Here is a 27,372-nt window from a genome sequence, read left to right as displayed (position 1 = left end):
ATAATAACCCCTAACTGGAAACAACACAGATGTCATTCAATGAGTGAATGGATGAACCCCCCATGGTATGTCCATGCCAGGGAATGCTACTCAGCAATAAAAAGAAATACACTATAGATACACACAACAACCTGGATGAAATTCAAGGGAATTAGGACAAGTGAAAAAGGCCAAACTTAAAAGGTTGCATGTTGTATGATTTCATTTATATAACATTCTTAAAATAATAAAATTATAGAAATGGGGAAACAGTTAATTGTCATCAGGGGCTAGAGTCATGGATGTAAGTGGGTTTGGCTATTCAAAGGCAACAGGAGGGATCCTTGTAGTGACAGAACTGACCTGTATTTTGACTATAACAATTTCAATATCCTGGCTGTGATATTGTACACAGTTTTAGTATAGTGTAAGATATTATTATTGGTGGAAACTAAATAAAGAGTAAATGGGATCTTTGTGTATTATTTCTTATATTTGCATGTTACTGTACCATTATTTTAATATTTTAATTAAAAGTGTATATATAATCAAAGAAAAAAATAGCCACCAGGCAGGTCTAAGTAAAGGTCATTTATTTAGCCCATGTCAGCGCCAAGGCAGGGGAGGCAACTAGTAGAGTATATGGCATGTGACCTGGCAGGGTGTGAGCCCTGTGTGGAAAAAAAGACCCGAGCTGGGCAATGGCCAGGCAGGGCTTGAAGACTGGTTATGAAAAGGAGGACTGAGTGAGTAAACACATTCAGGACAATAAGAGCCAGGTTTCTCATTTGTGGAGAAGAGAATTATAAACATAAAAATGAGAAACGCTAGAACGATGATTCAGTGTTCAGTTAGAATGGGAAATACCAATACAAACTCATGGTTTTCAATATATACAGATAAAAACAGAAATAAATATGCATGTAAAAGTGGATAGATATACATGTGAATATGCTAACATATTTTCTAGCTTTGTCTTCTAGGGAGCTTGGGAACGATGATATTTTAGTAGTAGTGCACACAACCATTAGTGAGCCCATCTTGATTTCTAAATTCATTCCCCACTACAAGGCCCCATGGAGAAATCGCTGATTTCAGAGCTGGGACAGGGAAAGTACAAGATGAGACTGAAAGATCTTGGTGTGCCAGAAAGCAAGGAATGCAGAAATGGTGGCGAAATGTCAGAGATATAGCTAGCAACCTGAGGGGGCTCTTAGTGGCCAAATATGGGACAATTTGAGCATCAAAAAAAACTATGGTAAAGAATTATATTCCACTGAACAAAATAGGAATCTACACAGAAATAAAAAAAAACTGAACAAATAAATGGAAAGAGAAAGTTCTTCCATACAGTAGAATGCCAATTAGGAAATACAGAGGAATGATAGAATTAGAAAACTTACGTTTAGTTATCTATCATAGTAATAATTAATTCAGCCAAGAAACATCAATGGGTGATAAAACTACTGGGTAAAAGTTGGATGAGGACAAGGATATTTACATAATCTCAAAGCATCACTCCATAAAATATTAGTTATGAAGGGAGAAAGAATAATTTATAATGGATTAATCTTGGCAGAAACCACTTTACTAACGTAATCAAACTTAACATTTCCAGTGACAGGGCAAAATGACACCTTGTGTCCCAAGATGGGATGCAGTGAGGAAAGCACAAAATCGCTTCTGTGATGTTTCTGTCCAAAACGCATAACCTTAATCCTATCATGACAAAATAGAGGAGACAAAATTGAATTGAGGATCATGCTGCAAAATAAGGGCCTGTCATCTTCATAAAGGTAAAGAAAGAACAAACTATGGTCATTGAAAGAATCTAAAAAACCATGACATGTATCTTTTTGCCATTAAAGGATATTTATTGGGTCAGTTGACGAAACTTGAATGGGGGTGTCTGGATGAATAGTATATAGAAATTTTTTGTGTGCTTTTCTGTAAGTCTAAAATTATTTCACAATAAAATAACTAACATCACAAGAAGACAGACAATCAGACATCATGGGCATCCTGATAAAAGAGAAGAGTACCATCCATGAAATACTGTTGCCCAAAAAAACCCCAATCTGACTATAGACTCTACATCCCTCTACCAATTCAGGTTTTAGAAAACACCATGTGGATATAATCAGCAAAATACAGATTGTGGAAAACTCTATAGGGCAAAATCCTGGTTTCTTCAACAAATAAACTGTAAGGAAAACGAGATAGAAGGAATAGGGGGAAACCCCAAGTTTAAAAAGGTGTAAGATACATATTGAATTATAATATATTGACCTTTGTTGAATCCCGATTCATAGATCCATCCATCTATATTTGCTAACATAAAGCAATTATTAATTTTTTTTAGTTATGGTAGTGAGGATATGTTTAATGAGTGAAATGAAGTGAATGGAAGCATGGAAAAGGAGAGGAAGAAGTGAGTAAGCTGAAGCTGTTAAAGTTGGGTGATGGTACCTCCATGGGGAGGGGGTGGTACCTCCATGGCTATCTTTATTGTATTCTGTATACTTTTGTAAATGTTTGAAATTTCCCAAAATAAAAGTTTGATTTTTTTTCCCCAAAAAGTAGCAGAATCAAGATTTAAATCTGTGCCTATCTCATTCCAAAGTTTTCTATTGATAAGTTTTCTATTTCTCTTTAAAAATAATTTAAATATTTTATTTATGTATGCCCTAATTAATTTTTCCCATGGTTCATTAGCAAACATTTAAAAAAATAGTTCCCATCCCAATGTTAACCCAATAAAGATAACTGACTACTTTTATAGATGAGATGCACTTTGAAAAAGTTAGATATAAATTAATTTTTTTATTTTTCCAAATTAAAAATTAACTACATGTATACAGTGAGGACAATTTTAATTAAAAAGATGGTTTTGGGAAAGGTAAAAATCAGCTTACCTAGTGAATCACAATAGAGGTGTTACAACCTTCCTGGAGGTGTTTGGACATGTGCAGAGCTTTCTGATTGTCACTGTAATTTGGGGATATTACTGGATTCATTTGGAGGGGGGAAGCAGGGGTACTAAACGTCTGTAGTGCTGGAGCTCTCCTGCACAATGAAGAGGTGCCCCACCTCTAAAGCCAACATAATCCCTGGGGAGAAACACTGACTAAGAGGTAACAATGCAACAGAAGAAAGGACAGGGAAAAAGGTTCGTCTGACTTTTACACTTGTTAGCTGAAGAACTTAGGAAAAACAACCCGTTATTCTATAATGGAAGCTGCAAGTAGATAGACATCATTGTTGCATTTGTTATAGACAGCACTTCTTTCTAAGCCAGGGACACTAACATACAGTAAGTGTGGCACACAGATACTGTCCACAAATGGTAGTGACCAGTAGTGTTGGTCCCCCTATAGTCAGACACAGCACAGACAGACCAAGGAGGATCTAACAAGGTCAGAAGTGGGAAACACTGATTTTCTCGGAGAAAGAGAGTTCCCCCTGGTGGAGTAGTTAGATTCCAACAAGCGCACAGTCAACTGAGAACCAATTACTCTCAGCAAGCGTTGAACGCCATCCAATCAATACTTTTAGACCTGTACTCCTTTACTTTTCCTTATATTATCTAATCCATACTCTGGGCGGAAATCCTGCAAAGTTCCCTATACAGGAGAACTGAAGTGAACTTGGGCAAAACCCAGAGTGGGCAGTAAAAAAGTCATGCAATGGAAACTGTCCCCCCCCCCCAAAAAAAAATTACCCAACATCTCTTGGCTGGCTGAAGTGCCAAAGTAGCACAAAATCAAGGTGTGCCCCCAGCTTACAACGTGCAATGGTAAGAAAGAGTGAGGGGCAAGTGGCAGTGAGAGTCCCAGTCACAGCACCCTTCCTTCAGGGGCACCACGTAAAAAATCAAAACTGTGGGAAGGCAATCGAAGAGAGACAAAAACTGGGAGGGGCAGGGTTAGCATGCTTCTGAATGTGCTTTACAAGTAACACTGCAAGTAACCAAAGAAGAAAAGGAATGAAAGTTTGGTTCACAAGGGCGCATTTGAAGAGAGGAACAAATGAATATTTTGAGTCTAAGAATTGTACAGGAGACAAACATTGTTTTCAACGTTACTTCTTAACTGGCCAAGGTCATTATTCAGGATTTAGAAAAGGAATTTTAAATAAAAGGCCAAAGTAGTACCTGCAACGTGGGTTTCCAATAGGAATGAAGAATCATGCCTTTTCTTTCATGTCCATTCACATAGTTTTACTAAACCCTCGCTTGCACAAACAGACAGAAAGAGTATATTAAAGAACAAGTACCTTTCACGTTTGCAGCATGCCCACTGTTAGTCACCAGAGTAGAATATGGTTGTTCATGCTGAGGCAAGACTCCTGCAGCCATGATCCTCTGTTGGGAGAAAAAAAAGATTACTTTTTGCAAGTCTGCCCATTGGATATTCATTTACTAATTATCTATAATATGCTAGACCTCAGCAGTCTAACACATTAGTTTTCAGCTAAGTGGCTACTGAGTACTTGAAATGTAGCTAGTACAGATTTGAGATGTGCTGTAGGAATAAAGTACAAGTTTTTCAAGACTTAGTACAAAAACAAATCATGTACAATATCTCACAAATAAATTTTTTACATTCATTCTACATTGAAATATTTTTTATATACTGGATTAAATAAAATATATTATTAAAATTTACTTTCTCTGATCCTTTTAATTTTTACTGGTGCTACTAGAAAATCTAAAATTGAACATGTGGTTGCATATAGTCTACTGGATGGTGCAGTGCTTGTAAAGACGTTGCTAGACAGACATGAGCAGGGCTGGGACGATGGGCCAGGTTCAGAAACTCACCAGGGCAGGAAGCCCTGGATGTCTAGCAAGGGACAAAAGTGGGAAAACAAGAACCTTGTCCCCAGGGTGACCTAAGCTCCCTTAGCATATTGCTTATCATGTGGTTTAGACCCCCTGAGCGTTTCCTCCCTAAAGATAACAGCTAGGTCTCCCTTCTATTTCAGCTCCAAGCGCAGATAACCAGAGAAACCAGACAAGCGGTGCTGTGGCTGCCTCAGGACCAGCTACATTGACTAATGACCTCCTGCCCTGGGACCAACCCATCAGTGGAGACCAGGGCCCTGAAAGCACGCCCAGAAAACAGATGAATATTCTATTAAAAACCTCCCCTGAGACCTCCCTAAGATTTCCACCTATAAGAGAGAGATAAGCTCAGGACAAAGGACCTAGCACGTGCTCCCCCCACAGAGGAGTAAGCCAGTGCCATTCCCTCCCCCTTCCTCTATCTAAGGGACCCCAGGAGACTCGCCACGAGGGGAGCAATGCACAGCGGCAGCTCGTCCTGGGCTAACCCCTGAACCTGTCTCCAAGGCCCCCTTTCTCTGACTTCTCAGTGAGCCAGCACAGCCCAGTGTAGGCTCTCCTGTTACTTCTATGCCCTTCCTTGTCTCACTGTCCCCAGTATACTTTGCTGCCACCCTGGCCCCAATGCCCTCTGACGCAGCACTGTGTAGCCCTCCCCTTTGGACATCCCCATCCCCTTTTGCTTAAATAAATTTTTCTTATTCACCTTCTGAGATGGCTATTTAGCCTGCCTCGCACCACGAACTTTAACCTTTCAGACATTATAGGGGAAAACAGACATACTCTCCCTTGTACATTTGTAGTCTGTCAGGAAGAAGAAAAGTAGACACAAATAAAGCTAATATGTGCTTGGTATCACAAAACAAGACTTGGACAAGCGGGAGGGCTGTCCAACTTCAGGGTGGCTGCAAGGCTTTAAGGAGAAATTCGAATTTGGACTGGGTTCAAGGAGTAACATTTATTGTGGACTTGACAGTATACAAGGCAAATGAACAGAACCCTTCATTCTTTACTAGTTCAGTTAAGTGAGGGTTTGCAACATTTATATGACTTTCACCTACAGTTAACTTGTATGATTAAGTGATTGTTGTGTCACTATGGTTTCCACTGAGGAAAGTTAAATAAATAGTTTCATATGTGAAGAAAGCAAAACTCGTCTCCTTTCTTAAGCTCTTATTATATATAAAAACTGTGAAATGAGAAACTTATATATTGCTCTCTGTTTCTGATTCCTGACACAGAGCAACTAAACCCTTATAAATTCCTAAGAACGAAAGAACAAAAGAGCACTAGGAGCATCTTTTGTTCTAATGAGGAGGCCAAGATTAGAAGTCCTCTAGGGAGGTGGGGGGCAGATATCTTCTAGCGGAACCCTACCCAACACAAGCATGACCTCCACAATATTTTTGAACAGTAACAGTGATGCCATCACACAGCTCTAGTAGTTAGAAAGCTCTTCATAATGCTGGTGCTCTGTGATTTCTGCCTACAGTTGGCCCTAATTCCGCCCTCTGAGCCCACATAGAACAATAAACCCTTTTTTCCACATGTCTAAAGCTGGTGATCATGTTCCCCTTTCTCCCAAATCACATCTTCCCAGACCAGACGCCAGCAGTTCCTGTTCCCACTCTTCACATGTAATGGCTATAGACTTCACCATCCTGGATATCCTTTCTACTTGCACTCTATAGTTACTCATATACTAGAGCCCAAGATGAAATCTATCCCCCAGAGGGGATGTGATCATCAAAAGTTAGAACAAAAACAGTTCCCTTATTGGACAGTATATGTGGCTTAACATCACATTAGTATTTTCAGCAGGCTCAAGATACATCAGGATACATCAACAGTCAAAGAAAAACCTGGTTAGAAATTATCTGTAATACATTTTGAGGTTAAAATATAGACATTCAGTATGAATGGTTAAACATATTTCAAACTTTAAAGTGAGGTAAATGATAGAGAATAAAAAGTAAAGTCTCCACTCCTGTCTCCCTGCCCAGGTTTTACTCCCCAGAGATAACAATGTACTCATTGGCTTTCATTCTTCTGGGGTATAGGTCACTATACTTACACCTCTGGCTATTATTTCATCATCATTAAACCATATTATGAATTCCTGGCATAAAGAAATATATAATATCTAATATAAACACACATAATCTGTACACATACACCTTTTTAGAAAAATATTTACTAAGTACTGTGCTTGGGCCCACACAAAAAAAATATAATCTTATCACCACACCTGTGCTGTTCAGAGTTAAACATTCTAGGCATCAGTGTCAAATGGACTACCTTTCTTTCATCATCAGTTGCCTAAAACAAGAGCATACTTGTGTGTTTTGCTGCAACTTTGGACCATGTGTTTCTTATAAACTTACCTCTGGTTTTTAATCTCCTTTTTCTTATTGACCAAAGAAATGTAAATCTTCATCATATCCCTAAGATCTTTCAACTTCTTAAATGCTATGGTTACCTACCATCTAGCTGCTTTTTGAAGGTATTTTCCCCAAGTCCTCTAAATTCCTATTCTAATGTGAATGAGAAACTTCCCAGGCCCACTACCTAGCTGTCAACCTGGGATGTCTCTTATTATACCCTTGAGTCAAGGCCTCTGGTCCTTAGATGCTGCTTGGCTTTGACTTATCCTTAAGTAAGTTTTTCATGAAAGATGATCAGAATGTAAACTTTCTAAGTCCTTTTGTTATTGGAGAATCAAATTCCACCCTCACTTGGAGAGGGATGGCTCTTGGGGTACCACTGAACTAAGCATTTTCAGAGGCCCCCATGGGAAATGAGATGTGGTACAAGACTTTATTTGCATGGGTTATATTCCTGGGGTGGCAAAATCCCATGCCTCTTAAGCCAGTCCTAAAAGAGGGGCAGTATGGTTCCAGTAAAGCCAAAGGCAAGGCCACGGTCCAGAGCTTTCCTTCCATGTTGCAGCCAGGCCCAGTCCAATATTTAGGTTATTGAAAGTCCATTAGTCCATGGTGTGGAGTTCCACATGGCTGTGAGCCACGTGGGCTCAAGGGAGCGTGCCCCCTGCAACAGGACAGCCAGGAACCCGGTGAGAGAGAGAGAGATTCCTTCGTCTAGGAGTTTATGTATTCAGGTTTCGTGCCCTTGCAGTGGCCATGCCTATTCTGGCCACTAATTTGTTCCCAGCTGTGACTGACAGGTAGGTACCTTCCCACGTTACTCAGACCTTACTAGGCATTAGTGTAAACTGCCTTTGTCCAGTCCCTTCCCCCACCAGACTTGGAGAGTGTTAAATTAGTAAAGCTGTATAAATGGCATGCCTATATCCTCTAGTCTTCCCTTTACTCTTTTCCTGTTAAATAATAACCAGGCTATTATAACGGTATCACTTTCATTCTGAAATTATCTTTATTTTATCCTTGTACTCAGCTAATAATCTGGCTATTTACAGAACTCTAGGTTGAAAACCATGCCATATCAGAGTTTTGAAGGTATTTTCTACTGTGTTCTAGCTAACAATATTGCTGATGAGAAGTGTGACACCAACCTGAGACTTGTAACAGGTCTACTGCAGTATCATTATCTTTGGTATTCTGAAATTTCACAAGGATGTGTATTGGGAGCAGGCCCTTTTCACTCACCTTGATTGGTTCCTGCTAGGCCTTTTTAATATTCAGATTGATGGCTCATTCAGCAGGTACAACTGACTGGGCACCAGGTACTATGGGGAGCTATGTACTATCCTTATCTTTTTCTCAGGTGGGAAACCTTGCCTGAGTTCACACATTTTTAGCAGTAAAGCTGGGACACGGATCTAGCCTGCATGCTCCTGCCACCAATCTGCTGTGCCATATGCAAAGATTAACCCAATTTACACAATTTACTAAAAAGTGTGTCTTTTCTCTCTTCATTAATGCCAGGCATTTCAAATATTTTTAACAGAACCACCTTATTATTGTTTTACTTTGCTTATCTTTATTTAGTGAGGCAACTTTAAAAAAATATATTTTTATTGATTTCAGAGAGAGGAAAGGAGAGGGAGAGAGAGAGATAGAAACATCCAATGATGAGAGAGTCATTGATCGGCTGCCTCCTGCATGCCCCCGACTGGGGTTTGAGCCCGCAACCCGGCCATGTGCCCTGACCAGGAAGCGAACCCCAATCACCTGGATCTTAGGTTGACGCTCAACCAGTGAGTCATGCCCAGCCAGGCTAGTGAGGCAACTTTTAAAAAATGAATTTCTTATTGATAAATTGCCTGCTTCGGAGCTTAGCCGCACTTCCTACTGGACAGTTGCCCCTTTTTTACTGACTTGCAAGATGTTCTTCTATATTGAAAATATCAATTCTTCACCATATGTGTCAAATATCTTTTTAACAGTTTATCATGCTTTAATTATGTTAATGTGGGTTCTGCCCAGCATTCTCATTGTTTGTGTAGTCTGTTTTCTTAGACTTTTCTGGCTCTACTGCCACGATGAGAAAGGCTTCCTCCAATGCGTGATGTAAGTCCCATTTTAATGCCTCCCATTCCGGATTCCTAGATATCATCCCATGTTGCAGGTTGACAGCACTACTGCTAAAACACAATCATCTACAGAATTAAAGATGGCCCATCTTCAAAGAATATCAATTCTGTAGATGTATGCTAATGTGACTATACTTTGAAAAAGTAAAGTAAAAATTCTCTTTATTTGTAAATTATCTACATTTGTAAAGCTTAAATACTATATTTTTATAAAACAAAATGAAAAAGTAATTCTTCTAATCTAGGAAAAACAGTGGAAGAATGGAAAATTTTAAAGATTTAATTCCCGAGAGTTACCACATATGCTTAGAGTTAAACTACCAATTGTGAAAGATCTAAGCTACAATAGGCATTAGCTTGAGAAACAATATTGCAAAGCCATCAAAGTCTGAGAGGTAAACAGAACATATCAGCCCTACTTGTATCTGCCGGGCCCCTGGAAGCACACAGTGCAGGTTCCTCTTCGTTCTTATGGTTGCTCATCAGTGGCCTTCATCTAAAAGTCTAGGAGCCTCAGTTTCACTGCTCTACAAATTCAACAGCTTTCCTCTTTGCCCAAGCGCCTGCCAGACTTTCATCCTGTTTTGCCCACTTAATCCTTCTATCTTCCTCTCGGAATCCCAATTACTCATTCAGCAGGTCTCCTTACTGACTTCTCTTCCTTGTCATTTGAAATCAGTATGGCAGCTCCACAGCTGCCCTTCACTTTAAGGCTGAGGAGACTGCTAAGGTGGCACCTCTGAGGCTTCCACTTGCTGCTCTAGCTATCATGAGGCCTTTCTTGTCTGGCTGGTGGGAACACAAACTACTTCCAGCCCTCTGAGAGCCCTGAAAACTGGTCTGTCTGCTCCTTCCTGTGCCTTTCCTTGGTCTCTGGTAGTCTGCACACATCAGTACTCAGGCAAAACCCCTTAGGCCAGGAAAGATGCCTGGGGTCCTCTGCATGTCTCCAGCGCTACCTCTTTGTGCTGCTCCCTTCTCTCCAATACCCTAACTGCAAATCCTAGCCACCTTGGCTCTCTGCCCATCTCTGAACAGGCTCTGTTTAGGGCCTCCTCCCGGTATTACAAACTGCTTCAAGGGAGGCAACTGGTGCAATCTTAAACTCACCATGTTTGTTTCTCCTCTCTCTGAGACCACAGTCCCAAGTTTCTTGCTTTGCAATGTCCAAAACCCACTTTTTATATATTTTGTCTGCTTTTCTAGTTGTTTAACGCAGGAGGATAATTCTAGACTCTGTTATTTCATCTGGATTGGAAATAGAAATCCCCCTTGGCCCTCATAAAATAACTTGAATCCAGGGGAACTCTGCAAGAATGCTCACTGTGCATAAAAACACAAATTGACAGTCTAACTGTATATAAATGCTAATCAATTATATACAACTCAGTTAAGTTAGTAGTTAGAAATTCTGTGTTTAAATATTGACTGTTCATTGCCAGCTATATGAACCATTTTGAGCTTCAATCTTCTCTTTTGTGAAATAAGGATTATATCTACTTTCTTAGGCTGCTATAGGATAAAGAGAGACTGTGTGTGTGTGTCTCTAGCACAATGTCTGGCATATACAGACATTGTGTTCAATAAATGCTTGTTAATTTAATTTGCAAACCAGGATCTGTATGTAATATCTTTTTCTTTCCATTCTTAGCCTGTGTTCACTTCCCTTCCCTCTTACTTTAGTAAGAATTTGTCAACTATTCACTTCATTACCTGTGTAACAGTCCTACCAGCACTTAGTAATGGTTGAATCTCAAGATTTATGAAAACACTCCATTACCAACTGAACTAATTTCATGTGCCTGGTTGTAGAGTCAGGAGAAAAAGAGTTTGCTAGTATTCCTGTTATTTCAATGCACAATCATATATTATTCAATTTTATTTCCTGTTGCTAATGACATATTTTGCTCATTCTATTGTACAGTTTGCTTTTATCCCAAAAAGTACCCCCAAATGACTATTTAGAATTAATCACATGCTCACTGATTAATACCTTATACTTAAAACTTAGAATGGCAACGGATGTATGCTGTTAAGAAGAGTAGTCATGAAGTGAGAGTTTAACATAAAGAATTCTACTTCATAAAAAACGTTTCACACAGAGACTGGGTTCTGGGATGAACCAAGTTCTCTGGTCAGACTGGGTTCTGGGATGAACCAAGTTCTCTGGTCACTCACTAACTTTCCCTGTCATCTTCCAGACATACGGTGTTCTGACAAAATCTACACGTGTACTTTTTGGAGAGAATTTGTGGGGAATGCATGAAGAAGTGCCTGGGAGGTTGGAAGTGTGGTGTAATGCTTCCCAGACTCTCACATCACTAGCATTCCAGTCTGCATCAACATCATCTTGGGTACTTGTGGAAAATAAAAATTCCTGACTCTACCCGCAAAACATGTGAGTTGGTAAGTCTAGTGAGAAGTGTAACAACCTGTATTACCAGTATCCAACTCGTTCTGATGTAGGAGGCCCTCTGCCCACACTTAAAGAAATGCTGTTAATATGATTAGATTCTACATAGCCATCATGGTAGCAGAAGTTGAGGATGAAAAACTTACGTATGGGGGAAAATAGAGATGGAAGCCCAAGTATATGAGTGAACCTATGAAAGCTATGCAAATATTTTTATGTTCACAAATAATACAATAATAATAACTCAAACACATAAGCTTACTCCATGCCAAGCACTGTTTCAGGTGTTTTATAAACCTTAACTCATATAATCCTCATCACAACGCTATTGAGTACTACTATTATTCTCATTTTTACAAAACAGAGTTTACTTTCAGAGCAGTTTTAGGTTCTTAGCAAAACTGAGTGGAAGGTACAGAGATTTCCCCATATAACTCCCGCCACACCCCCACACGCACAGCCCCCCCACTATCAACATCGCACTCTAGACAGTACATTTCTTACAATCAATGAGCCTATACTGACACATCATTCTCTCCAAAGCCCATAGTTTACATCAGGGTTCACACTTGGTGCTGGACATTCTAGGGATTGCAGTGATTGTATAATGACATGTATCCACCATTATAGCATGATAGAGTATTTTCACTGACCTAAAAATCCTCTGTGCTCTGTTTAGCCATCCCCCTCCGGCCACACTCTTACCCAGCAACCACTGATCTTTTTACTGTCTCCATAGTTTTGCCTTTTCCAGAATGTCACAGAGATAGACTCTTACAGTATGCAGCCTTTTCAGATTGGCTTCTGTCACTTATTAATACACATTTAAGACTCCTCCATGTCTTTTCATGGCTCGACAACCCATTTCTTTTTAGTTCTGAATAATATTCTACTGTCTGAGGATGTCACAGTTCATTCATTAATTCACCTACTGAAGGACACATTTGTTGTTTCCAAGTTTTGGCAATTATAGATAAAACTGCTATAAACATCTGTGTACAGGTTTTTATGTTGACATGTTTTTCAACTCCTTCGGGTAATCGCCAAGGAGCATTACTGTTGGGTCACATTGTAAGAACACGTTTAGTTTTATATATTATTCCTATTTTACAGATTAGGAAATTAAGGCAAAGATAAGTTAAATAGCTTGCCTGAAGTCACAGAGCTGTGAAGTAGTAGAGCTGGGATTTGAAAATCCACACAGTTCAGCTCCAGAGTTTGTGCTCTAAACCACTACGCATACGGCTTCTCAACAATAAAGACGCCACACTAAACAAAATGCATTTAACTTAGCTACACTGGATTCGGCACCATTTATAATTCCTTTGCTTCCAAGAAAATTTTCAGATCTCCATATCCACAGTAACATTTTCAAATCTGTTTTGTTTTGTGCAGGTAATTTGCTGATCTTTCATCCAAATCTTCATTCAGTGCTATCCAAAAGACATATATCACGAACAGAGCCCCTTACATATTTCAGCCTCCTCTCTCCTAACAGAAACACAAATACAGCTGGTCTGAACATAAGGTCATAAAATCCACACACATTTTCAATACACCTGTAGGCACTTACTAGCTGCGTGATCTTAGGTACATTTATTAACATCTCTTAGACTCACTATCTGCCCAGTGGTTGTAGAAAGATTACCTAAGAGCCTGTATACAGACCTAATCTGTGCCTGATCCATATTGTTTGTTCTCAACACAGCAGTCAGTGATCTTGTTAACTTCAGCTGAGTCATATCATCCCTCTCTTCAAAACCTTTCTAGCTACCCTATTTGCAATTTAAGTCAGCTCCCCTTCTGTTTCACTTTTCTCCTCAGGATTTATGAAGAAAACCCATCTAACACATTATATAATTTACTTACTTATTTTGTGTATTGTCTGCCTTCACCTGCTAGAATGTAAACTCCATGAAGGCACAGATTTCTGTCTGCTTTGTCAACTGTTCTGTCTCCACAGCCTACAACAGGGCCTGGCACATAGTAGGTGCTCAATAAAGATCTGTGGAATGAATATATGAATAAAAATAAACATTAAATAAAAGGCAACTGCCACCACCACCCTTATCATTTAATCTCTCTGAAACTCACTTCTTCATCTGTAAAGGAGTGGTAATTATGCTTTACCTAACTCAAGGTTATTGCTAAGAGCACATCGATGACAGCACCACTATGGAAATTCAACACTTAGCATCTTCCTTAACTTAGTTTTCCTTATCACATTTATATCTTCAACGTGTTGCTGATCTTCAACCTGAGAGATCTGTCTTTCTTCTAATTCCCTGAAGGGTGAATCTGTTTTCTTTTCCAACAAATAAGCATGGTGACAATAACTCCAACCCTTAGTCCAAATTCTTTCTCCTTTAGGATGCCTTGCCTGGTATCAGTTACACATTTTATTCAGATCCCCTCCTCCTGAAGAGCTGACTGAAGATTTATCCAGTGGCTCTAATGCTATAAACACAGTTTCCTAATATCAGAGTAGTTTTATCCTTAAAGAATTAAAGCACTCCTTATGATTCTTTACATAGTAAAACAAAACAGATTTACTTTATACTGAAATCTCCTCACCTCTGAATCTGCAACCTCAAATAAATGACAGGACTATATAAAATCCCTTTTCTCCTCAAATCACCCCTAGGGCAGTCAGGCATTTAAAAACCATTTAAAAAACACCTTTTGTTCCGGCCCACATGGCTCAGCGGTCGAGCATCAACCTATGATCCAGGAGATCACAGTTCAATTCCCCGTCAGGGCACATGCCCAGGTTTTGGGCTCAAACCCCAGTAGGGGGCATGCAGGAAGCAGCCAATCAATGACTCTCATCATTGATGTTTCTGTATCTCCCTCTCCCTTCCTCTCTCTGAATCAATAAAGATCTATTTCAAAACAAAACAAAACAAACAAAAAAACCACCTTTTCTTTTTTCCATAACCCCACCCCCAGCCTTTCTAACACCCCCAGGGAAAGTACTAAGGGCTGCCTTGAATATACATGTCTGGCAGTTCACTATGGACTTCACTGGCTTCTGTGATCTCACACCTTAAATACACCTTGGGGAGGGCCCTCACTCTCAAGAGACTTGTCACACTTCAGGGAAAAACAACACTAAAACAAGATCCTTGAGATTTCATCATTTAAAGAAATATGCTGTTTGGTTCAGAGTCTTCAGGAAATACATGGTAAAACACATGGGTAAATATTAACAAGAGTGAAGATGATTTTCACAAACAAGTTTCCATACTCCCTTGCCTTTTCTCATAAATAGCCGTACCTGGCTAGTTATTCTTATAGGTTTAAATTTATTTTACTTAATTTTTTTAGAGAGTAGATGAAAGGGAGGGGGGGGGAGAGAGAAACATTAATGTGAGAGAGACACACCAACAGGTTGCTCCTGCTCATGACCCCCCCGGGGCTGGGGATCGAACCTGCAACCCGGGTATGTTCCCTTGACCCAGAATTGAACCCACAACCCTTAGGTGTGCTGGCTGATGCTCTAACCACTGCTCAGGGTGATTCCTACGGTTTAAATCAACCTCACATCAATGTCCCCACTACAGATACTTCTAAGCTCATCAAGAGGTCAACAATTCCTAATTCAACAGAACCCTGGGAGGGCTTTCTTAGAAATGCAGACTACTGGGCCCCACTCCAGAATTTCCACTCAGTAGGTCTGGGTGTGGCTGAGAATCTACATTTCTAATTGGTTTCCAGTAGTGTTGATGTTCTGAGAAGCACTGCATTGGGTAAGCAGTTTGCATTTACCTAACAGCAGGTATTCATACAAACTATTGTGAAGGTGTATCTCCGGGGTTCTGTTTAGCTGTCAAACCACAAAGCCTTTTAACAGCTCCTGAGCAAATCTTCACAAAATTGAAATACATTAAGAAGCTTCACATCATCCATCAGATCTAGAAAGAACCTCGTATTCCTGGGTGGGGCCTGGGTACTAATGTTCCTACCAAAATTCTATTTCAAACCAAACACATCACCTGAAATCAGGGCATTGCTATGCAGGTGACATCAGCAAGAAAAAAGAGATTCCCCACACCAGCCACTTTTTGGTCAAGCACCAGATACCATACCATTTTGGACACCATACCTCGTATTCCTAACCAATAAATGTTCATTATCTAATATTCCTTTTCAGAAATATATAAATATTGTGGATATGATTATATTCACTTGTTTTTGTTTTTGTTAATCCTCTCCTGAGGATATTTTTTCCATTGCTTTTCAGAGTGGAAAGGAGGGAGGGGGAGAGAGAGAGAAAGGAGAACATCAATGTGAGAGAGACACATCGATGGATTGCCTCCCTCATGTGCTCCACTGGGGGTGGGGAGGGAACCCCCAACCCACGTACATGCACTAGACTGGGAATTGAACCTGTGATGCTTTGGTGCACAGCTGACACTCTAACCACTGAGAACACCAGCCAGGACTATGAGATGACCATCTTCTAAGTGTTGCAATAAACAGAAGCTCAGCCAAGAATTCTATATCCAGCTCTACTCTCCTTGAAAAATAAAGGAGAAATTAACACATCTTTGGATTTAAAAACAAACAAATATTTAAAAAACACACACAACCTGACAGCTTTTGCTGCTAGCACACCTGCCCCACAAGATTCATGAAAGGGTCTTCTTCATGCTGAAATAAAAAACACTAAACAGTAACTCAAATCCACACAAAGAAAGAGCACCAAAAGCCTAATTAAACTGGCATTATGAAAATTCATTTAAATATAACTCTTTTCTTGACCTGCTTTAAAAGATACCTGCATAGAGAAATAACTACAAAAATGAGTTGATGAGCTTATAATGTATAAAAATGTAATTTCAATTATAAGACAATAACCGTATAAAAGCGGGTAAAGAAATGGAAGTTATATTGGAGGAAAATTTTTGTAGAGTATTGAAATTAACCTAGGATTAATGTGAACTAGATTGTTTAAATTAAGATGCTAATTATAATCCCTGGATAAATGCTAAGAAAATAACTCAAAATATATAGAAAAGAAACAAAAAGGAACTGAAAGACATAATCAAAAATATCTCAGGTTTATGTGCTTCTGGACCCAGGGCTTGGAAAAGTAGACCTTGGTGCACATCTTGTTTCTTTCCAAAGGCATCCAGCCCCAGCAGAGGGAACCACAAGCTGTGGAGGGAGGAAAACTTCAAACAGGGTACTCAAGGCCAGTCACAAACAGCATCTGGCATTGGCCTGCACCAGAGACCACCCAAAAGACTGCAAGTCCTAGCAGATCTACCTAATACATAGAAACAAACCCAAACAGGCAGCAAAAATAGGAAGACAACAAAACAAACCCCAAGTGAAAGAATAAAATAAGTCTCCAAAAAGAAAGCTGAGTGAAATGGAGATAGGAAATCTATCAGATATAGACTTCAGAATACTGATCACAAGGATGCATGAGAAAAGATATGGAAATTATGAAGGAAATTAAGGATGACATAGGAGAAATAAAAAATACATTGGAAGGAAGAAAATGCAGATTAGGGGAAGCTGAGGATTGGATTAGTATATTAGAAGACAGGGTAGAAAAAAATCAATCAGAGAACCTAAAACAAACAAACAAAAAACAATTAAAAAACAAGAGGACAGTTTAAGGGAGTATGGGACAACGTGAAATGTAATAATATTCGCATAATAGGAGTGCCAGAAGATTCAGAAAGTAAGCAAGGTTTAGAAAATCTGTTTGAAGAAATAATGGCAGAAAACTCCCCTAACCTGGCAGAGCAGATCCTCTAACAAAGTTGGTTAGCTCAACTGTTTCACTGTAATGTTAATGAGATGCTGTCCGAACTTAATTCTTGTTTACACCAATTAGCCTACGGTAAAACTAGTTTTGTTGTAAGTCGTTTTGTTTAAAGTAGCAGAACCTATAGATGACAATTAATGAGGACTTACTGTATGGTCTATGACCACAATGAAATTAAGTTAGAAATCAACAACAGAAGAAAATGTAGGAAAATCACAAATATATAAAAGTTCAACATATGCTTAAATAACCAATGGGTCAAAGAAACTACAATAAAAAATATAAAAAGCTTTAAGGTGAATTAAAACAAACATACAAAATATCAAAATTTATGAGACACAGCTATCGCAAAGCTTAAAGGGAAATTTATAGCCGTAAATGCATATATTAAAAAAGGACAAAGAAATCTAATCAACAACCTACCCTTTCACCTTAATAACTGAAAAAATAAGAGCAAAATTAACCCAAAGCAAGCAGAAAATAAGAAATAAATGAAATAGAAAAATAATAGAGAAAAATCAAAGAAAAGTTGGTTCTTTAAAAAGATCAACAAAACTGACAACTTTTAACTAGATTAATCAAGAAAAAGAGAAGTCTCAAATTACTAAATTAAGACTAAAAGAGGAGACATCATAATAACCAACCTTACAGAAATAAAAATGATTATAAGAGAATATTATGAAGCATAGCATGCCAACGAATAGGTAACAAAGATGAAATAAATTCCTAGAAAGATACACTAGCAAGAACACATTCAAGAAGAAATACAAAATCTGAATAAATCTACAACAAGAAATTATTATTTCAAAAACTTCCTACAGAAAAAAAAAAAGCCAGGCCCAGATGGTTTCACTGGTGAGTTCTACCAAATATTTAAAGAAGAATTAATACCAATCCTGTTTCAAAAAATAGAAGAGAAGGGAACATGTCACAATTCACACTATGAGTACAGTATTACACTAACAGTAAAATGAGAAAAACATCCCAAGAAAAGAAAGCCACAGACCAAAATCTCTTATTAATATGAAGGCAAAAATTCTCCAAAAATGTTAGTCAACTGAATCCAACAGCATATAGAAAAGTATGTACACCATGACAAAGTAGAATTCATCTCAAATATGCAAAGTTGGTTTAACATTTAAAAAAATCAATTAATGTAATATATGAATAGAATAAAAGACAAAAACCACATGATCATCTTAGTAGACACAGATAAAGCATTTGACAAAATCTAACATCCTTTCAAAAGAAAAACAAACTAGCACTAGAAGGGAATTTCCTGGACTTGAATACGAAAAACTCACAATTCACGTCACAAGTAACAGTGAAAGATGGAGGGCTTTCTCCTAAGATCAGGAAAAAGACAAGGATATGTATGTACTTTCATCACTTCCATGCAACACTGTAATGAAGGTTCCAGCCAATGCAATAATGCAAGGAAAATAAATAAAAGGCTTCCATATAGGAAAGGAATATGTAAAACTATTCTATTTGCAGATGACATAATGTTGGATTTAGAAAGTTCTAAAGAATCAACTAAGAAAAATTATTAGACTTAATAAATGAGCTCAGCAAGTTGGCAGGTTACAAGATACAAAACAACAATTGTATAAGTTTAAATTAAATTTTTAATTTTATTTCTATAAGTTCTGTAAGAAAAAGATGCTCTTTTTCAAGTTAAGGCAGTTTCCCTCTATTCCTAATTTTCTGAGAGCATTTTTTAAAGAACGACTTATTGTTGCCTTGGCCAATGTGGCTCAATTGGTTAGGTGCAGTCCCATGCACCACAGGGTTGCCAGTTTGCTTTCAGGTCAGGACACATACATGGGTTGTGGGCTTCAATCCCTTGCAGGGGTGTGCAGCAGGCAGTTGATCGATGTTTTGCTTTCACATCAGTATTTCTCTCTCTCCCACTCTCTAAAAAATCAAGAAAAATATATATAGGGTGTCTCCCAAAAAATGTATACATACTTTAACAGCTGATAACTCAATTTCACTCATTTTTCATGTTAAACTGGTTTGAAATAATGGATGAAGCCAGACTAAGCTTTGAACAACAACAACAAATTATCCTAAAGTGCCACTAGACATTTTTTATGGGTTTACATAAAAGATAAAGTTTATGGTACAAAACTGGCAACAGTTCAACAAACTGAGGGCACACAAATACCAAACGAAATGATTCCTTTTGTAAAAAATTTATCTTTATTGCTGAAAGTATTACAGATGTCCCCCTTATTCCTCACTGACCCCCTTCACCCTGCACCTGACCTCCCAGGCCTTCAACAAACTATTGTGTGTTCATGGGTTATGCATATATGCTTATAAATTCTTTGGTTAATCTCTTGCCCCGCTTTCCTCTGGTCTTTCTTCTGAGATTCATCAGTCTATTCCATGCTTTCATGTCTCTGGATCTATTTTGTTTATCAGTTTATTTTGTTCATTAGATTCTGCATATAAGTGATATCATGTGATACTTGCCTTTCTCTGACTGGCTTATTTCACTTAGCATAATACTCTCCAGATCCTTCCATGCTGTCTCAAAGGGTAAGAGATCTTTCTTTTCTTTTTTTTTTTTTTTAAATCCTGACCGGGAATCGAACCCCGATCGCCTGGATCCTAGGTCAACGCTCAACCGCTGAGCCACGCCCGGCCGGGCAAGAGATCTTTCTTTTTTAAAGCTGCATAGTATTCCACTGTGTAAGTGTACCACCTGTTTTTTATCCACTCATCTACTGGTGGGCACTTGGGCTGTTTCCAAGAATCATCTCTGCTATGAGTCTTGATGTTTGCGATTCCATTGCTTCAGGTTATCAGCAATGCCTGGACCAGAACGGTCATCAGTTTGAAACTAGGCATTGACAATAAAAATTATTCACGTCTGTAGATTCTCTTAAATTTTGAAAATGAACTGTATGTTAATAAACACTGACTTTATAATCATTCAAAGTGTATATACATTTTTGGGGGACACTCTGTATAAAAGAATGAGTTGTTGTTGAATTGTGTCAAGTACTTTTTCTGCATCAATTGACATAATTGTTTTTGTTTCTTTAACCCATTAATATGGTGAATAACACTGATTTTCAAATATTGAATGAGCCTTGCACCCTCTCTCAGCACTGCTTTAGGTGTGGCCCACAAATTTGTGATATTATAATTTCATTTAATTCAATGTATTTCCCTCCAAGACAAACCTGTCTACTCTCACCATTTTTTTTTTTAAATACGTCTTTATTGATTTCAGAGAGAGGAAGGGAGAGGGGGAGAGAGATAGAAACATCAATGATGACAAAGAGTCATTGATTGGCTGCCTCCTGCACGCCCCCGACTGGGGATTGAGCCCGCAACCCAGGCATGTGCCCTGACTGGGAATCGAACCTCGATCTCCTGGATCCTAACAGCTGAGCCACGCTGGCTGGGCCACTCTCACCATTTTTATTCAACATAGTATGAAGGTTTAGCCAGAGCAGTAATGCAAGAAAAAGAAGTAAAAGGCTTCCAGATTGGAAAGGAAGAGTTTAAATTATGTTTTCATCTATACAGAGCATCCAATGCAATCCACACAAAAAATCTACTAGAAATAACAAGCCAATTTAGCAATGTTGTGATATGCATGATCAATATACAAAAATAATCATATGTTATATAACAAGGGAAACAATGAAACTAAAATTTAAAAACATTTAAATAGCATCAAAAAGTATGAAATGTTTAGAGATACATTTGACAAAAGTTATGGAAAGGTTGTATACTGAAAACTATAAAACACTAATGAGAAAAATTAAAGAGGACCTAAAAAAAATGGCAGTATCTACTGTGTTCATAGTTCAGAAGACTAGTTATCAATTCTCCCCATAATGACCTACAGATCCATCACAATCTCAACCAAAATCCCATGAGGCTTTTTGTAGAAAATGACAAGCCAATTATAATAGTTTTATGGAAATGCTGAAGATCTACAGTAGCCAAAGCAACTTTGAAAAGAAAACATTATCAGTCTTAACACTACCTGATTTCAAGCAACAGTATAAAATCAGTAAGGTAGTAGCTTAAAGCCAGATAAATGGAGCAATGGAACAAAAAACAATGTCCAGAAGTATACCTGCACCTACTGGACAATTGATTTTTGACAGAGATGCAAAAGCAACGAAGTAGAAAAAGTACGCTCTTTTCAACAAAGTGTTGTAGAACAACTGAATGTCCATATGCAAAAACCATGAACCTTAAATGATCTCTCACACCACATACAAAAATTAACTCAAAATCAATCATACAGCAAAATGCAAGAACTAAAAATATAAACTTTATAAATATGAGGCAAAAACTAATAGGACTGAAAGGAGAAACAGTTGGAGGCTTCAGCATCTTCTAAATAACAGACAGATTAAGTAGGCAGAAAATCAGTTAAGAATTTAGATGACCTGAACAGCACTTCAATCAATTTGTTCTAATCAAAATATATAGAACACTCCATCTAACAACAGAAGTACACATGGACCATTCACCAAAATAGACCATATTCTGGTACATAAAACACATCTCAACAAATGTAAAAGAACAAATAGAAACCATACAAAGTATGTTCTTAGAGCATACAAGAATAAAACTAGAAATCAGTAATAGAAAGATGGCTGGACAATTCAAAATGTTTGGAAATTAAACAATATACTTCTAAATGACAAATGGGTTAAGAAGTCTCAAGAGAAACTTAAACATTTGGAACTAAATAAAAATGAAAATACATTGTCTTTCATAACAATGTTAATGTACTTAAAACCACTGGATAGTACACTTAAAAATAATCAAGATGGTAAATTTTATGTTATATAGTATTATACTACAATTAAAAATATTTTAAAAATACAACATCAAAATTTATGAGATGCAGCTAAAATAGTGCTTAGAGAAAATTTTATAGTATTAAATGCATATTTTAGAACAAAAGAAATATCTAAAATCAATAACCAGCTTAAGAAACTAGATAAAGAAAACAAATTAAACCTAAAGTAAGTAGAAGGAAAGAAATGATAAATCTCTAGCCAAACTAACCAAAAAAAAGGACACAAATTACTCATATCATTATTACTAATCCAACAGATATCAAAAAGATAGTAAGGGAATACTACAAACAGGTCTGTGCCCATAAATTAGATAATTTAGACTAAATGGACCAATCCTTGAAGGGTACAAACTACCAAAACTCATTCAAGGAGATATAGATAATATAAAATAGATCTATATCTAAAAAAAGAAATTAAATTAGTAGAAAATCTTCCCAAAAAAGAAAACACTAGGCTCAGATGGTTTCACTTGTGAATTTTACCAAACACTTAAGGAAGAAATAATACCACTTTTACAAACCCTTCTAGAAAATAGAAGAAGAGAGATCACCTCCCAACTCATTTTATAAGGCCAGCATTTACCTATTCCGAAACTAGATAAATATGTTACAAAAAAGAAAACTATAAACCAGTATCTTTCATGAATTTAGATGTAAACATTAGCAAACTGACTCTAGCAACATAGAAAAAGAGTAATACATCATGATTGTGTGGGGTTCATTCCAACAATGCAAGGCTGATTCAACTTTTGTAAATCAATTAATGTAATTCATCATATGAACAAATTGAACAAAAAAAAGTCATTTGATGACATTAATATATGCAGCAGAAACAAAGTTCAACATCCATTCATGATAAAAACTCTCAAAATACTAAGAATAGAAAGGAACTTCCTCAACCTAATAAGGACTATTTTAAAAAATCACAGGTACTATCATTCTCAAGAGTGAGATGTTAAGTTTTTCCCTAAGATCAGAAATGAGGCAAGGATGTCCTCTCTCACCACTTTAAATCAACTTCATACTAAAAGTGCTGGCTAGTGTAATCGGACAAGGAAATGAAAGGTACACAAATTGGAAAAGAAGAAATAAAACTGTCTTTACTCACAGATAACATAATTGTTTATTCAGAAAACCCCAAAGAATTGACCAAATAACTCTTGTACATAAATGACTTAAGCAGTGTTGAAAGGTACATAGTCAATTTACAAAACTCAACTGCTTTCCTATATTAATTTCCAAGCAAAGATACTTGGAATTTGAATTTAAAAATAATACGTTTATAATAGCATCCGCTAAAATGAAGTATAAACCTAACAAAATATTTACAGGATCTGTTTATATAACACTAGAAATCACTGATGAAAAAAAATCAAATGGAGTTTCCTCAAAAAATTTAAAATGAAACTGCCTTTTGACCCTGTAATCCCATTTTGGGAATATATCCTAAGAATCCTGAAACACCAACCAGAAAGAATATTTGCACCCCTATGTTTATAGCAGCATTATTTACAATAGCCAAGATTTGGAAAGAACCCAAGTGCCTATCAGCAGATGAGTGGATAAAAAAAACTGTGGTACATTTACACAAATGGAATACTATGTGGCTATAAAAAAGGAGGAACTTCTTTGAGACAGCATCAATGTACCTGGAGAGTATTATGCTAAGTGAAACAAGCCAATTAGAGAAAGACAAAAAAACGTATTAAATTCTCACTAATATGTGGAACCTAATGAAAAAAATAAACTGATGAACAAAACAGACCAGAAGCATGGATATGTGGAACAGACCAGCTGGTGCCTGAGGGGAGAGGGTGGGGGTGACTGATAAAGAAGGTGAAGGGATTAGCTAAAGAACATATATGCAGATTCCATGGACATGGACAACAGTTTGGTGAAGGCCAAGGGAGGGGGATGTGGGGATGGGTGGAAATAGGCAAAAGGGGGGAAGAAGGTGGACACCTGCAATAATGCCAACATTAAAAACAGCCCAAGTGCCCATCAGTAGATGAGTGTATAAAAAAGCTGTGGGACATATACACCATGGAATACTACGCAGCTGTAAAGAAGAAGAATCTCGTACCCTTTGGGACAGTATGGATGGACCTGGAGAAAATTATGCTAAGTGAAATAAGGCAGGCAGAGAAAGACAAACAACACATGAGCTCGCTTATACATGGAATCTAAAGAACTTAATAAACTAATGAACAAAATAGATTCAATGACATGGAAGCATAGATCAGACTGACGAATGTCAGAGGGATGGAGGAGGGCGGGTGGGTGGAGGTGGAAAGAGTAACCAAAGAATTTATATGCAGATATGCACAACCCAAGGACACGAACAATGGTGGGGAGAGGGACTGGGGAGGGGGAAGGGACGGGGTGGAATGGGTCATTGGGGAGAAAAAGGGACATCTGTAATATTTTAAACAAAAATAAAATTTAAAAATTAAAAAAAAATTAATAAAAAAATAAAATCTAAATTTAAATGGAGAGATATGTGTTGCTGCGTTGGAAGAGTCAACCTACTAAAGATGTCAATTCTCCCAAAACTGAGCTAAAGGCTTACTGCAATTCCTATAGAAATCCCTGCCAGGTTTTTGTAGACCTACATAAGCATTATTCTAAAATTTATATGAAAAGGCAAAGGTACTAGAATAGCCACTTCAATTTTGAAAAAGACAAAGTTGGAGGACTCATATTACCTGATTTCAACACTTACTATAAAGCTACAATAATGAACACAGAGGGGGAAAAAATACACTCATCAATCATGGAACAGATAGCTTGGGAAGAGACCCACAAAAATACAGCCAATTTTTGACATAGGTACAAAGACAATTCAACGGAAAGAGTACAGTCTTTTCAACAAATGAAACTACACTTTCAAAGTCCATAAGCAACCACTCACACTTAACACAAAAATCAATTCAAAATGGATCATAAACCTAAATGTAAAATGCAGAAACTATAAAATTTTAAAAGAAAACATAAGGGAAAATCTGAATGACTTTGGGTTTGGTGGTGAGTTTTAAAGTACAATAACAAAAGCAAAATTCATGAAAGAAAAAATTTTAAGCTGGACTTAATTAAAAACTTTTTTCTGTGAAACACTGTTAAGAGAATGAAAACATAGACTGGGAGAAAATATCTGCAAATCACATACCTGATAAAATATATGTATCCTGCATATACAAAGACATTTTAAGCCTGAACAGTAAAAAACAAACAAAAAAAACCCAATTTTTAAAAATGTGCAAAATGAGAAAGGGAGAGAATGAGGGGTGGGGTGAAAGCAAAAGCAAGAGCAAAGACTAACAGGAAGGACATATTTCTGGAAAGAGAGAAAATGATTTGGCATTCCCAAGTAGGCTATTACTCCTTTTTCTGTTTATATACTGGTAAATTATAGATATTAGATATCCATCTATTGTATTTTAATTTAAGAAAGAATGAAAAGGTCACCAGTGTTTGTAAAAGTGTGGTTGCTGTAGTTTTATTTTTCTTGTAGAAAAGAAATTGGTATTGATTTGAATACTTCTGAGTAAGAAATTCCTGAAAAAATTATAGCATACCCGGGTTTGATTCCAGCCAAGGGCATGTACCTCGGTTACAGGCTTGATTCCTGGCCCAGGTCAGGGCTCATGCAGGAAGCAACCAGTCAATGTGTCTCACATTAATGTTTTCCTCTGTCTCTGTCTCTGTCTCTGCTCTCTGAAAAGCAATGGGAAAAAAAAAAAAAAAAAAAAATATATATATATATATATATATATATATAGCATATATTTCTCATGGGATATAAACCAGTTATGTTTTTAACATGTAAGACAATTTTTAGGGCCATAAAACTATTTTGTCTAGCACTACAGTGATGGATACATGATGTTATTCATTTTTCAAATCCCATGGAACTTTATAGCACAAAGAAGAAGTCTTAATGTAATATTTTAAAATTTAAAAACATCAACTAGGTGGGTGGAGGAATCCCACAATGGAATGGAGACTATGAAAAAAGAATTTAATTGTATTATAAGTGTATGACATAACCTCACTGAAGGAGATGGGGAGGAAGGGACCTCAGTAACTTTGGACATGACTGGAAACTAAGACAAAAAGGAACTGTATGTGAGGACTGTGGATGGTAATGCTGCCTCTCACAGAAGTACTGGCTAGAAGTTCTGATACTGCTACACGTATACACTGGCACTGAAAAAATAAGTAAAAATATGGTGAATGGTTTCTCACTGTTAGAATGGGGGAGATCACAGATATGTAAGGGGGAAAGGCTAGAATGAACCATGGTAGCTCTGTATTAGTGTCTCAGCTATCAGTGGGAATTCCTGTTTAGCTTAATACAGAAACTGATAAGTAAAAGTAGAAATAATACAGATATGTATGTACACACAGGTTAATATACATACATTTATTTCCTAGCTCCGGTCATTGATAGGGCCTAAAATCAATGACACTCAGTAACAATGAGCACATATCAGAGCAAATCCTGGTTTCTAATACCATTTTCAAATAAAAGGATTGCTGAAGTGGCTGATTTTAGGGCTGGAACAGAATATATAAGATGAAACTACAACATCCACCCTATAGTGCCAGAAAGCAGGGAGGTACTCAAAACACAAACTGCTAGGAACATATCAAAGGGCTACAGGTCACTGAAAGAGCCCCTAAGGGCAAAAGATGGAACATTCTGAGCAACAAAATAAGTAATGCAGTTTCCAGTTATAAATATCTGGTAACAGAAAACTTGGGCATGTTCAATGATAACAAAATTAGGTAAGTTTTGATATTTTACCACTTTTAAATGACATAAAATTGTGTTCTTGTGCAGGTATATTTTTTCCAAAGTAGGAAGACAGAACATATCAGGAACATAGCTTCAAAGGGACAGACACACTGGAGTATGTTTACTGGGGAAGAGGCCAGGAGAGTTAGAGACTCACATGAACAACAGTCCCATTCAGTAGATAAATACTTGAGCCCC

At 37.5% G+C, this 27,372-nt stretch overlaps 1 protein-coding gene across 5 annotated transcripts in view; it reads right to left on the bottom strand.

Annotated features, from left to right (window-relative positions):
• Nucleotides 1-27,372, bottom strand: part of PTPDC1 (protein tyrosine phosphatase domain containing 1) — a 70,369-nt gene that overhangs the window by 35,072 nt on the left and 7,925 nt on the right. For 2 of the 5 annotated variants that reach the window (XM_087822579.1, XM_087822583.1), the window contains exons 2-4: nucleotides 25,952-26,090; nucleotides 13,621-13,756; nucleotides 4,255-4,342 (exon numbers count right to left, since the gene is read on the bottom strand). In XM_087822579.1, the coding sequence (XP_087678705.1) occupies nucleotides 4,255-4,336 (82 nt within the window). In that variant the 5' untranslated portion in view covers nucleotides 4,337-4,342; nucleotides 13,621-13,756; nucleotides 25,952-26,090. The remainder of the gene's footprint in view (nucleotides 1-4,254; nucleotides 4,343-13,620; nucleotides 13,757-25,951; nucleotides 26,091-27,372) is intronic. The other 3 variants (XM_087822580.1, XM_087822581.1, XM_087822582.1) reach the window with 3 other exon arrangements.

This window comes from Miniopterus natalensis, chromosome 12 (genome assembly GCF_054644295.1).
Source record: "Miniopterus natalensis isolate mMinNat1 chromosome 12, mMinNat1.hap1, whole genome shotgun sequence".
In the NCBI taxonomy this organism is placed as follows: domain Eukaryota; kingdom Metazoa; phylum Chordata; class Mammalia; order Chiroptera; family Miniopteridae; genus Miniopterus; species Miniopterus natalensis.
The sequence above is the reverse complement of the archived record's forward strand: the minus strand, read 5'-3'. Positions and strand labels throughout refer to the sequence as shown.